Raw genomic sequence first — 13447 nt, forward strand, 5'->3', positions numbered from 1 at the left:
ATGTGACCTCCAACCAGCTCTGCAAGAAATTTTAAGGGGGACTCTTAAAATTCCCCTTTAAGAAGAAGTTCAGTGGAACAGTCCACAAAAACAAAGACTGAATAGATATCATGATGACACTAAACTCATATCTCTAAATAGTAACTCTGAACGTGAACGGGCTTAATGACCCCATCAAAAGGCGCAGGGTTTCAGACTGGATAAAAAAGCAGGACCCATCTATTTGCTGTCTACAAGAGACTCATTTTAGACAGAAGAACACCTACAGCCTGAAAATAAAAGGTTGGAGAACCATTTACCATTCGAATGGTCCTCAAAAGAAAGCAGGGGTAGCCATCCTTATATCAGATAAACTAAAATTTACCCCAAAGACTGTAGTGAGAGATGAAGAGGGACACTATATCATACTTAAAGGATCTATTCAACAAGAGGACTTAACAATCCTCAATATATATGCCCCGAATGTGGGAGCTGCCAAATATATCAATCAATTATTAACCAAAGTGAAGAAATACTTAGATAATAATACACTTATACTTGGTGACTTCAATCTAGCTCTTTCTATACTCGATAGGTCTTCTAAGCACAACATCTCCAAAGAAACGAGAGCTTTAAATGATACACTGGACCAGATGGATTTCACAGATATCTACAGAACTTTACATCCAAACTCAACTGAATACACATTCTTCTCAAGCGCACATGGAACTTTCTCCAGAATAGACCACATATTGGGTCACAAATCGGGTCTGAACCGATACCAAAAGATTGGGATTGTCCCCTGCATATTCTCGGACCATAATGCCTTGAAATTAGAACTAAATCACAACAAGAAGTTTGGAAGGACCTCAAACATGTGGAGGTTAAGGACCATCCTGCTAAAAGATAAAAGGGTCAACCAGGAAATTAAGGAAGAATTAAAAAGATTCATGGAAACTAATGAGAATGAAGATACAACTGTTCAAAATCTTTGGGATGCAGCAAAAGCAGTCCTAAGGGGGAAATACATCGCAATACAAGCATCCATTCAAAAACTGGAAAGAACTCAAATACAAAAGCTAACCTTACACATAAAGGAGCTAGAGAAAAAACAGCAAATAGATCCTACACCCAAGAGAAGAAGGGAGTTAATAAAGATTCGAGCAGAACTCAACGAAATCAAGACCAGAAGAACTGTGGAACAGATCAACAGAACCTGGAGTTGGTTCTTTGAAAGAATTAATAAGATAGATAAACCATTAGCCAGCCTTATTAAAAAGAAGAGAGAGAGGACTCAAATTAATAAAATCATGAATGAGAAAGGAGAGATCACTACCAACACCAAGGAAATACAAACGATTTTAAAAACATATTATGAACAGCTATACGCCAATAAATTAGGCAATCTAGAAGAAATGGACGCATTCCTGGAAAGCCACAAACTACCAAAACTGGAACAGGAAGAAATAGAAAACCTGAACAGGCCAACAACCAGGGAGGAAATTGAAGCAGTCATCAAAAACCTCCCAAGACACAAGAGTCCAGGGCCAGATGGCTTCCCAGGGGAATTTTATCAAACGTTTAAAGAAGAAACCATACCTATTCTCCTAAAGCTGTTTGGAAAGATAGAAACAGATGGAGTACTTCCAAATTCGTTCTATGAAGCCAGCATCACCTTAATTCCAAAACCAGACAAAGACCCCACCAAAAAGGAGAATTACAGACCAATATCCCTGATGAACATGGATGCAAAAATTCTCAACAAGATACTGGCCAATAGGATCCAACAGTACATTAAGAAAATTATTCACCCTGACCAAGTAGGACTTATCCCTGGGACACAAGGCTGGTTCAACACCCGTAAAACAATCAATGTGATTCATCATATCAGCAAGAGAAAAACCAAGAACCATATGATCCTCTCATTGGATTCAGAGAAAGCATTTGACAAAATACAGCATCCATTCCTGATCAAAACTCTTCAGAGTGTAGGGATAGAGGGAACATTCCTCGACATCTTAAAAGCCATCTATGAAAAGCCCACAGCAAATATCATTCTCAATGGGGAAGCACTGGGAGCCTTTCCCCTAAGATCAGGAACAAGACAGGGATGTCCACTCTCACCACTGCTGTTCAACATAGTACTGGAAGTCCTAGCCTCAGCAATCAGACAACAAAAAGACATTAAAGGCATTCAAATTGGCAAAGAAGAAGTCAAACTCTCCCTCTTCGCCGATGACATGATACTCTACATAGAAAACCCAAAAGTCTCCACCCCAAGATTGCTAGAACTCATACAGCAATTCGGTAGCGTGGCAGGATGCAAAATCAATGCCCAGAAGTCAGTGGCATTTCTATACACTAACAATGAGACTGAAGAAAGAGAAATTAAGGAGTCCATCCCATTTACAATTGCACCCAAAAGCATAAGATACCTAGGAATAAACCTAACCAAAGATGTAAAGGATCTATACCCTCAAAACTATAGAACACTTCTGAAAGAAATTGAGGAAGACACAAAGAGATGGAAAAATATTCCATGCTCATGGATTGGCAGAATTAATATTGTGAAAATGTCAATGTTACCCAGGGCAATATACACGTTTAATGCAATCCCTATCAAAATACCATGGACTTTCTTCAGAGAGTTAGAACAAATTATTTTAAGATTTGTGTGGAATCAGAAAAGACCCCGAATAGCCAGGGGAATTTTAAAAAAGAAAACCATATCTGGGGGCATCACAATGCCAGATTTCAGGTTGTACTACAAAGCTGTGGTCATCAAGACAGTGTGGTACTGGCATAAAAACAGACACATAGATCAGTGGAACAGAATAGAGAATCCAGAAGTGGACCCTGAACTTTATGGGCAACTAATATTCGATAAAGGAGGAAAGACTATCCATTGGAAGAAAGACAGTCTCTTCAATAAATGGTGCTGGGAAAATTGGACATCCACATGCAGAAGAATGAAACTAGACCACTCTCTTTCACCATACACAAAGATAAACTCAAAATGGATGAAAGATCTAAATGTGAGACAAGATTCCATCAAAATCCTAGAGAAGAACACAGGCAACACCCTTTTTGAACTCGGCCATAGTGACTTCTTGCAAGATACATCCACGAAGGCAAAAGAAACAAAAGCAAAAATGAACTATTGGGACTTCATCAAGATAAGAAGCTTTTGCACAGCAAAGGATACAGTCAACAAAACTCAAAGACAACCTACAGAATGGGAGAAGATATTTGCAAATGACGTATCAGATAAAGGGCTAGTATCCAAGATCTATAAAGAACTTATTAAACTCAACACCAAAGAAACAAACAATTCAATCATGAAATGGACAAAAGACATGAACAGAAATCTCACAGAGGAAGACATAGACATGGCCAACATGCACATGGGAAAATGCTCTGCATCACTTGCCATCAGGGAAATACAAATCAAAACTACAATGAGATACCACCTCACACCAGTGAGAATGGGGAAAATTAACAAGGCAGGAAACAACAAATGTTGGAGAGGATGCGGAGAAAAGGGAACCCTCTTGCACTGTTGGTGGGAATGTGAACTGGTGCAGCCACTCTGGAAAACTGTGTGGAGGTTCCTCAAAGAGTTAAAAATAGACCTGCCCTAGGACCCAGCAATTGCACTATTGGGGATTTACCCCAAAGATACAAATGCAATGAAACGCCGGGACACCTGCACCCCGATGTTTATAGCAGCAATGGCCACGATAGCCAAACTGTGGAAGGAGCCTCGGTGTCCAACGAAAGATGAATGGATAAAGAAGATGTGGTTTATGTATACAATGGAATATTACTCAGCTATTAGAAATGACAAATACCCACCATTTGCTTCAACGTGGATGGAACTGGAGGGTATTATGCTGAGTGAAGTCAGTCAGTCGGAGAAGGACAAACATTATATGTTCTCATTCATTTGGGGAATATAAATAATAGTGAAAGGGAATATAAGGGAAGGGAGAAGAAATGTGTGGGAAGTGTCAGAAAGGGAGACAGAACGTAAAGACTGCTAACTCTGGGAAACGAACTAGGGGTGGTGGAAGGGGAGGAGGGCGGGGGGTGGGAGTGAATGGGTGACGGGCACTGGGTGTTATTCTGTATGTTAGTAAATTGAACACCAATAAAAAATAAATTAAAAAAAAAAACGAATAAATTTTGGATCCAAAGAAACACTGAAAACATAGATAAGTCCTATTATTTGGACTATAAAAAGTGATGGAAAAGACAAGTATTTGGGTGTAAAATAGCATGAAAAACACTCCGGAAGGATATTATTGCAGAAAAATACAAAAATAAAAGAGAAAACGTGGGAGATTATTAACTTGAGATTATTAACATTCCATAGCCATATAATAGCACTCATTCACTTTCCCAGTCAGGGCTCTTCAAACATTCAGGCTACGATATATAGAAGTTTGCCTTTTTATGACGCTGTATAATGTCCCATTCCCTATTTGAGATTCCATGATCTAAAGGCCATATTCTCAGGCATCCCCCTTAATGAATTAGAAACAAACTCTGAAATATAACTAAAGGTGAATAAGGGCCGAAATGTAGTGGATCAATGAAAATATTATGCTAAGTGAGAGAAGCAAGTCACAAAAGGCCACATATTATATTATTCCATTTATATGAAATGTCCAGGATAGGCAGATCTGTATTACTGCATATTAATATTTCTGTTTGGATTTCAGAAACTATCTCCTCATATAATATATTGACCCTTAATAGTTCCTGACATTTCCCCTGATACATAAATTAGTGATTGCCTTGGATTGAGGTTGGGGCAGTAGGTGAGAGTTACAAACTATAGTATGAGATTTCTTTTTTTCCTAATGAGGTTTCTTTTCGGGATGATGAAAATGTTCTAAAATTAGATCATGGTGATAGTTGCAGGATTCTGTGCATATCTCAAAAATGTGCATTTATATACTTTAAATGAGTGAATTATTTGGTATGTGAATTATATCTCTTTTTTGTATAGTTTTTTTTTTATTGGAGTTCAGTTTGCCAACATATAGCATAACACCCAGTGCTCATCCCATCAAGTGCTCCCCTCAGTGCCCAAATTATATCTCAACAAATTTTTTAAAAAATGTATAATGGCCTGCTGTATACTTTTAGAAGAAAATAAAGAAGAAAAATAATATGAAGCTTCTATTTAAATATTGTCATCTACAATTAGACAAAAAATATTCTATGCAAATGCAATGACTTAGTTGTTTTTTGTCTAATAAAGAAAAATAAATCTGAGATCCTATAGTATCCCAAATTTCTGAGTTAATTCTATCTTTGTAATATCCTTTCATGTTAATGTCTTTAAATATTGATTTAAAAATATACAGAATCTCTACATTTTTAAAAAAATTATCTCAAGCTAATCACTGAAGTGATTATTAATTTACTTACATAGAATAAAGGAGTAAGAAACTCTGTGTCAAAGAAAAGTCAGATCCACATGCAGAAGAATGACACTAGACCATTCTCTTACACCATACACAAAGATAAACTCAAAATGGATGAAAGATCTAAATGTGAGACAAGATTCCATCAAAATCCTAGAGAAGAACACAGGCAACACCCTTTTTGAACTCGGCCATAGTAACTTCTTGCAAGATACATCCACGAAGGCAAAAGAAACAAAAGCAAAAATGAACTATTGGGACTTCATCAAGATAAGAAGCTTTTGCACAGCAAAGGATACAGTCAACAAAACTCAAAGACAACCTACAGAATGGGAGAAGATATTTGCAAATGACATATCAGATAAAGGGCTAGTTTCCAAGATCTGTAAAGAACTTATTAAACTCAACACCAAAGAAACAAACAATCCAATCATGAAATGGGCAAAAGACATGAAGAGAAATCTCACAGAGGAAGACATAGACATGGCCAACATGCACATGAGAAAATGCTCTGCATCACTTGCCATCAGGGAAATACAAATCAAAACCACAATGAGATACCACCTCACACCAGTGAGAATGGGGAAAATTAACAAGGCAGGAAACAACAAATGTTGGAGAGGATGCGGAGAAAAGGGAACCCTCATGCACTGTTGGTGGGAATGTGAACTGGTGCAGCCACTCTGGAAAACTGTGTGGAGGTTCCTCAAACAGTTAAAAATAGACCTGCCCTACAACCCAGCAATTGCACTGTTGGGGATTTACCCCAAAGATACAAATGCAATGAAACGCCGGGACACCTGCACCCCGATGTTTATAGCAGCAATGGCCACGATAGCCAAACTGTGGAAGGAGCCTCGGTGTCCATCGAAAGATGAATGGATAAAGAAGATGTGGTTTATGTATACAATGGAATATTACTGAGCTATTAGAAATGACAAATACCCATTTGCTTCGACGTGGATGGAACTGGAGGGTATTATGCTGAGTGAAGTCAGTCAGTCGGAGAAGGACAAACATTATTATGTTCTCATTCATTTGGGGAATATAAATAATAGTGAAAGGGAATATAAGGGAAGGGAGAAGAAATGTGTGGGAAATATCAGAAAGGGAGACAGAACGTAAAGACTGCTAACTCTGGGAAACGAATAGGGGTGGTAGAAGGGGAGGAGGGCGGGGGTGGGAGTGAATGGGTGATGGGCACTGGGGGTTATTCTGTATGTTAGTAAATTGAACACCAATAAAAAATAAATTAAAAAAAAAAGAACTTCTTAAACTCAACACCCAAAAAACAAATTATCCAATCATGAAATGGGCAGAAGACATGAACAGAAATTTTCCCAAAAAAGACATACACATGGCCAACAAGCACATGAGAAAATGCTCTGCATCACTTGCCATCAGGGAGATACAAATCAAAACCACAATGAGATACCACCTCACACCAGTGAGAAGGGGGAAAAGTAACAAGATAGGAAACAACAAATGTTGGAGAGGATGTGGAGAAAAGGGAACCTCCTTGCACTGTTGGTGGGAATGTGAACTGGTGCAGCCACTCTGGAAAACTGTGTGGAGGTTCCTCAAAGAGTTAAAAATAGAGCTTAGCCTATGAGCCAGCAATTGCACTGCTGGGGATTTACCCCAAAGATACAGATGCAGTGCAATGGCAGGACCCCTGCACCCCAATGTTTATAGCAGCAATGTCCACAATAGCCAAACTATGAAAAGAGCCTTGGTGTCCATCAAAAGATTAATGGATAAAGAAGATGTGGTCTATATATATAATGGAATATTACTCTGCCATTAGAAATGACAAATACCCACCATTTGCTTCGACATGGATAGAACTGGAGGGTATTATGTTGAGTGAAATAAGTCAATCGGAGAAGGACAAACATTATATGGTCTCATTCATTCAGGGAATATAAAAAATAATGAAGGGGTTTATAGGGGAAAGGAGAGAAAATGAGTGGGAAATATCAGAGAGGGAGACAGAACATGAGAGACTCCTAACTCTAGGAAATGAACAATAGGTAGTGGAAGGGGAGGTGGATGGGGGGATGGGGTAACCGGGTGTCGGGTACTGAGGGTGGCACTTGATGGGATGAGCACTGGGTGCTATGCTATGTTGGCAAATCGAACTCCAATAAAAGTATACAAAAAATACATATAAAAAATAAAGTATTAAGATGTTAAACTATACAGCAGAACAGAAACCTAAAGATTTAAAAGTTTTCTCCTCCAAACCATCATTTTGATTTGACCTCCTGACCTCTCTAACCTGCTCTCTTTTAGTCAGGGAAGGAAAGAAAACTGAATTTAATAAGTGTCTACTAAGCATATAGTGTGATGGGTGCTTCCATATACTATATCTCAAACTTCTGTTACTATTTTCACTTTTTAAAGAAAAACAAAGAAACAGCCTCAGAAAAGTAAAGATTCTTGTCTAAAGTCACAAAGCTAGTAGGATAGAAAACTGTAGCTGTCAGATTCCTAAATCAACACTTGCTCAATTCCACCAAATCAACCAGGCTGCTGTAGAATTAAAAGCAGCACAATCATTTGCATTAATATTTTTAAAACCGACCATGAGCATCCTTACACCTCAGAAAGAACCTTCCCTAGTATGATACTCCTAACCTCTTAATCAAATCTTCACTTCTGTTTTTTGCCTACATATTTCTTTTCCCACTTTAATGAAATGCAACCTTAAGAACAATAACTATGCTTTGTTTATCCCTGCATGGGTTGAAGGACATTAGGATTGTTTCCAATTTGTAGCTGCTATGAATATTCACACACAAATATTTTTGTGAACATATATATTTATTGACCTTGGAAAAATACCCATCAGGGGAACTGCTGGGTCTTATGGTAAATTTATGTTCAGCTTTTCAAGAAATGGCCATACTGATCTCCATGGTGGTTAGAATACCCTCTAGCAATTGTATGAGGTATAATTGCTCCATATTTTGCTAAAACTTGGTCTTGTCGATCTTTTTAAATTTTGCTACTCTAAGGGATGGATAGCAGTGTCTCCTAATGATTTAAATTGCATTTCTCTTATAACTAATAATGTTCAGCCTCCTTTTGTATGGTCATTGGCCAGGTATATTTCTTCTTTTGTGAAATGTCCACTCAAATCTTTTGCCCCTTTCACTGGGTATCTTCTTATGATTGAGTTGTTCTTGTATTCTGGATATCAGTCCTTGGTCACATACATTATGCCAATATATTCTCCCAATGTGTGTCTTGTCTTTTATTTTCTTAACTGTCTTTCATAAAAAGAAGTTATTAAACTTGATGAGGTCCAATTAATCATTTTTAATATTTCCCGCCAACAGTGCAAGAGGGTTCCCCTTTCTCCACATCCTCTCCAACATTTGTTGTTTCCTGCCTTGTTAATTTGCCCCATTCTCACTGGAGTGAGGTGGTATCTCATTGTGGTTTTGATTTGTATTTCCCTGATGGCCAGTGATGCGGAGCATTTTCTCATGTGTTTGTTGGCCATGTCTATGTCTTCCTCTGTGAAATTTCTGTTCATGATTGGATTGTTTGTTTATTTGCTGTGGAGTTTAATAAGTTCTTTATAGATCTTGGATACTAGCCCTTTATCTGATAGGTCATTTGCAAATATATTCTCCCATTCTGTAGGTTGTCTTTTAGCTTTGTTGACTGTTTCTTTTGCTGTGCAGTAGCTTTTTATCTTGATGAAGTCCCAGTAATTCATTTTTGCTTTTGTTTCTTTTGCCTTCGTGGATGTATCTTGCAAGAAGTTACTGTGGCCAAGTTCAAAAAGGGTGTTGCCTGTGTTCTCCTCTAGGATTTTGATGGAATCTTGTCTCACATTTAGATCTTTCATCCATTTTGAGTTTATCTTTGTGTATGGTGTAAGAGAATGGTCTAATTTCATTCTTCTGCATGTGGCTGTCCAATTTTCCCAGAACCATTTATTGAAGAGACTGGAGCTATGACATTTTAAATTGTATTAATGTATTTTTCTTTTTCATATTTCCTTTCTTCCATAAATCTTTTCCTATTCAGCCATAGATAAATAATCAGAGGGTTTTTTTTAATTTTCTAAAGCTACTTTTTACAAAACAAATCTGAACATTTAACATTTCATTTTACTGTCAACCAGATGGTTGAGGGGCCAAAAAAATGACATAGGGTTGTTCCTTTCCTATTCCTTTCCTTCTTTTTTTTTCTCCTTTCCTTCTCCTTCCCACATCCTGTTTGGATAGAAGAGGGGAAAATTCTACTTTATGTTCTAAGAAAATGCAACCAGGAAGAGAAATAGAAATAAAGATCTCTGTGTCTCTGTCTCTCTCTGTTTAAGTGTTCCTGCTGCCTACTGGAACTGCACTCATCTCTACTCTCAATTGCCCTTTCCAAGTCAAACTCTGAGAAAAGGCAGGATAGAAGAAAAATTCTAGATATTTTGGTGGTAAGCAGGTAAGGGTGGTAATCAAGGAGACCGTTTGTCATGTTTCCTATTTGGATCTCTGACATGTTAGCACCTCACAGAGTTTCCAGACAACATGGCATTGTCACCAGAATAGATATTGTGGTATGGTGTCTATAGGTAGAGGAAGGGCTGGCAACAGGCTACCCTGTTGCCCCTTTGGCTTGGTATGATATGAAAGATATTCAGTTATTCTCATGTACTCCCGGTAAGAAACGTGGAAGGTTTCTCAGAGATGGAGTCAATGGATCTGCCATGGGACACCAAGTCAAAGGGAAAGGTGATCTCTAGCAGAGGCTACGGGGTAGAAAGTACAGTCTAGGGACTAGTAGAATACTTGACTGAGACTCAACGGACCTCACGAGCAGTGAGTGCTAAGGCTTACCCAGCCAAATTAGTGAGGGAAGGACCATAGATCCTTGACTTTGTTAAAAAATAAAAATAAAAAATAAACAAACAACAGCAGACCACAAATTATTCAAGTAGTGAACTTCAGCAGGAGAGGTCACCAGAATGCTCAGGATTCTTGACATGTGAAACACTGGTAAAGAGGCTATCAAGAATCCAGAGGACAACATAAGGTCTGGCCACCCTTCTCTATCAGCAGGACACCAAGCTTTCCCTGACACTGGGATACTTTTCTCAGGGAAAATAAGGGAAAGGCATGAAAAACTGAGAAGTTCCCAAAATAAACTGGATCAACCAAAAAGAAACTTTTAATTTTAAACCAGAATAAACTAGGTTAACTTTATTTTTTTAAGTTTTTACTTAAATTCCAGTTAACATATAGTGTAATATTAGTTTCAGGTCTACAAGATAGTGGTTCAACACTTCCATACAACACCTGGTGCTTATCACAACAGGTGCACTCCTTAATCCCCATCACCTGTTTTATCCATTCCCCACCCACCTTCCCTCTGGTAATCATCGGTTCTCTGTAATTAAGAGTCAGTTTCCCGAGAAAAAAGGAGTGAAAATATCAGTGAGGATGACAAAACATGAGAGACACCTAACTGTAGGAAAAGAACAAGGGGCAGTGGAAAGGGAGGTGGGCGGGGGGTTAGGATGACTGGGTAATGGACACTGAGGGGGGCACTTGGCAGGATGAGCACTGGGTGTTATGCTAAATGTTGGCAAATTGAACTCCAATAAAAATAATTTAAAAAAAGAGTCCCTTTCCCAGTTTGCCTCTTTCTTTTCCTCTCTTTTCTCATTTTGTTTCTTAAATTCCACATGAGAGAAATTGTGTGGTATTTTTCTTTCCTTGACCAGCTTATTTCGCTTAGTACTCTCTAACTCCATCCATGTCATTGCAAATGGCGATTCTACTCTTCTTTACGGCTGAATAATAGTCCACTGCATATGCATGCATATATACACATCATCCTTTTTTTTCTTTCTCAAATCTAGAGTTAGGGTTAGGGACAGTGAAGGGGATGTGCTTGGTATCCTGCAGTTTATAGGCCAATCCCAGAGTTACCATAAACCTAACCCTGGAGAGAAGTCTCTGAAATTAGATGAAATTTAATTGGCCAACTTAAGTCCTGTCCTCTCACTTTTCAACATATTATATCCCACTCACAGCCAGAATAGGATGGTGATTGAGAGGGAAATTAGTTAGAAAGAAATAAATAATACCAAATTTGATTCTGCTACATACATACACCTATTTAATATTTTTTTTCTTTCTGACAACTTTCCTACTTTCTGTTTCTGTTCCTCTCACATCATTTGTCTTTTCTATATTTAGACTTCAGGTCTATCAGTGATTCCAGAATACCTTTAGAATCTGCTTAGTCCTGATGGCAAAACCCAAATGAATGATTCTCTAGTATCCACATTCTAAAAACTAAATCACAAAATAGTTTCCTCTTCCAAGATAGTCATATCTAAGCTAACATTTTTCTTTTTTTTTTTTTTTTTTTTTTTTTTTTTTTTTTTTTTTTTTATAATGTAAAAATTCAGTTTATTCATCTGTTTATGACACAGTACACAAGAGGCAAAGTGTTTCACATCATAGATTTCACTTCCAACTCCTTGGAATGTTCATTTCTTTGGCTAAAAGGAGAGACTAGACATGAGAGGCAGGCAATGCTTAGGTAACTAAAATAAGGATGGGGAGGGGGCTATGCTAACACCATCCTCGCAGGGATGGGCATAAGGGGACTGTTAGTCACAAGCTATTTTCTAGAACTGTTAGCTGCAAACAAAGGGGCACCTTTCCTAGACGCTCATGCCGTGGTGGGCTTCAGTCATCCCCACCACACAGGTACAGCAGCGCTTTCTGGTAGTCGCCCTTGGTGTCTTGCTGGATGTAGTAGTACAGGGACTTGCCATACTTTCTCTTGAATTCAGACCTAATTTTCAACATGTCCACTTCACTGCGAGAGACCATGATTCTAATCAGGACTTTATCACGAGTCCCCTTGCCCTTCATGGAGTCGTACAGTCGGTCAGCAAAATACAGGGGCTTGTTCTGAATGCACTGGACCAGGTTCAGGAAAGCATTTTCCAGGTCTCCTTTGACCTCCTTCTTGATGCTCTCCAGCATGTCATAAGGGCTGTAGCTCTTGTACCTTTCAAATACTTTCTGGAGGTGACACACACTCCTCTCGGTCATGATGCTGATCCACTTGGGCACATCAGTTCCTTTCCTCTTCACTCCAGCATCATAGAGATCCCGGGCATCTTGGTCAATCAGTTCATAATCGATGACAGACCCATCCTCTGCTCTTCTACCCTTTGCAAGGGCAACCATCAGCTTGCGGAAGTCACCAGATGTGTCAGAAATGATGTCCTTCTCCAGATCGGTCTTGTACATTTCCTTGTAGACTCTGTTAATTTCCTGAAGTTCTTGGTTGGTCCTTGAGCAGATGATCTCAATGAGGGAGTCCTCATCAGTCCCCAGCCCCTTCATGGAGGCTTTCAGTTCAGAAGCGTCATACTGAGCAGGTGTTTTCAATAGGCCCAAAATCACGGTCTCCAGGTGGCCGGACAAGGCTGACTTCAATGCTGATGCAAGTTCCTTTTTAGTCCTTCTCTGGTAGGCAAAGGCAATGTCCTGTCTCTGTTCATTGCTGCGGTTGGTCAAAATGTTGACAATGGTGACCTCATCCACACCTTTGGTCTTGATGGCCGTTTCAATGTTCAGAGCATCACGCTCAGCATCAAAATTAGTGTATGCTTTGACCGACCCGTATGCACTCGGGGGTGTGGAATGATCACCCTCCAAGCTGAGCTTGCAGAGAATTTCGTGAACAGTAGACATTTTGAAGGAAGCTGGGCCGGGCGCCGAGAGCCGCGAGCGTCCCCGGGTGCAGAGCCGCTAACATTTTTCTCAACATATTTTACCAGATATGTATAGATCTAGAAATTATGACACAAAATTCTCAAGACAAAACTTTGAAAGGAAATGCTTTTGATCCACTGGCAAAGTTGTCAGTAAACATTTTACTTATCTGTGTGTTTAATTGCCATACTCCCCCCAAATATTTTGAAAGTTGATAATTTTCTTTCTTCTGAAGTTGGGAAAAGAACCCAGAAATATGTTTAAGACATCACCAGTTTC

The 13447-nt window shown here is 38.9% G+C and overlaps 2 protein-coding genes across 5 annotated transcripts in view; both read right to left on the reverse strand.

Annotated features, from left to right (window-relative positions):
* Positions 1-13447, reverse strand: part of LOC140607042 (uncharacterized) — a 134911-nt gene that overhangs the window by 87634 nt on the left and 33830 nt on the right. The gene's annotated exons all lie outside the window — the stretch shown is intronic.
* LOC140607020 (annexin A2) lies at positions 11780-13205 on the reverse strand. The gene has a single exon (XM_072781262.1). The coding sequence runs from the start codon at positions 13145-13147 to the stop codon at positions 12128-12130; it is 1020 nt and encodes a 339-aa protein (XP_072637363.1). The 5' UTR covers positions 13148-13205; the 3' UTR covers positions 11780-12127.

This window comes from Canis lupus, chromosome 16 (assembly GCF_048164855.1).
Source record: "Canis lupus baileyi chromosome 16, mCanLup2.hap1, whole genome shotgun sequence".
Classification (NCBI taxonomy): domain Eukaryota; kingdom Metazoa; phylum Chordata; class Mammalia; order Carnivora; family Canidae; genus Canis; species Canis lupus.

Coding starts and splice junctions, on each gene's coding strand:
- LOC140607020 (XM_072781262.1), bottom strand. CDS start 13,147: ATGTCTACTGTTCACGAAATTCTCTGCAAGCTCAGCTTGGAGGGTGAT.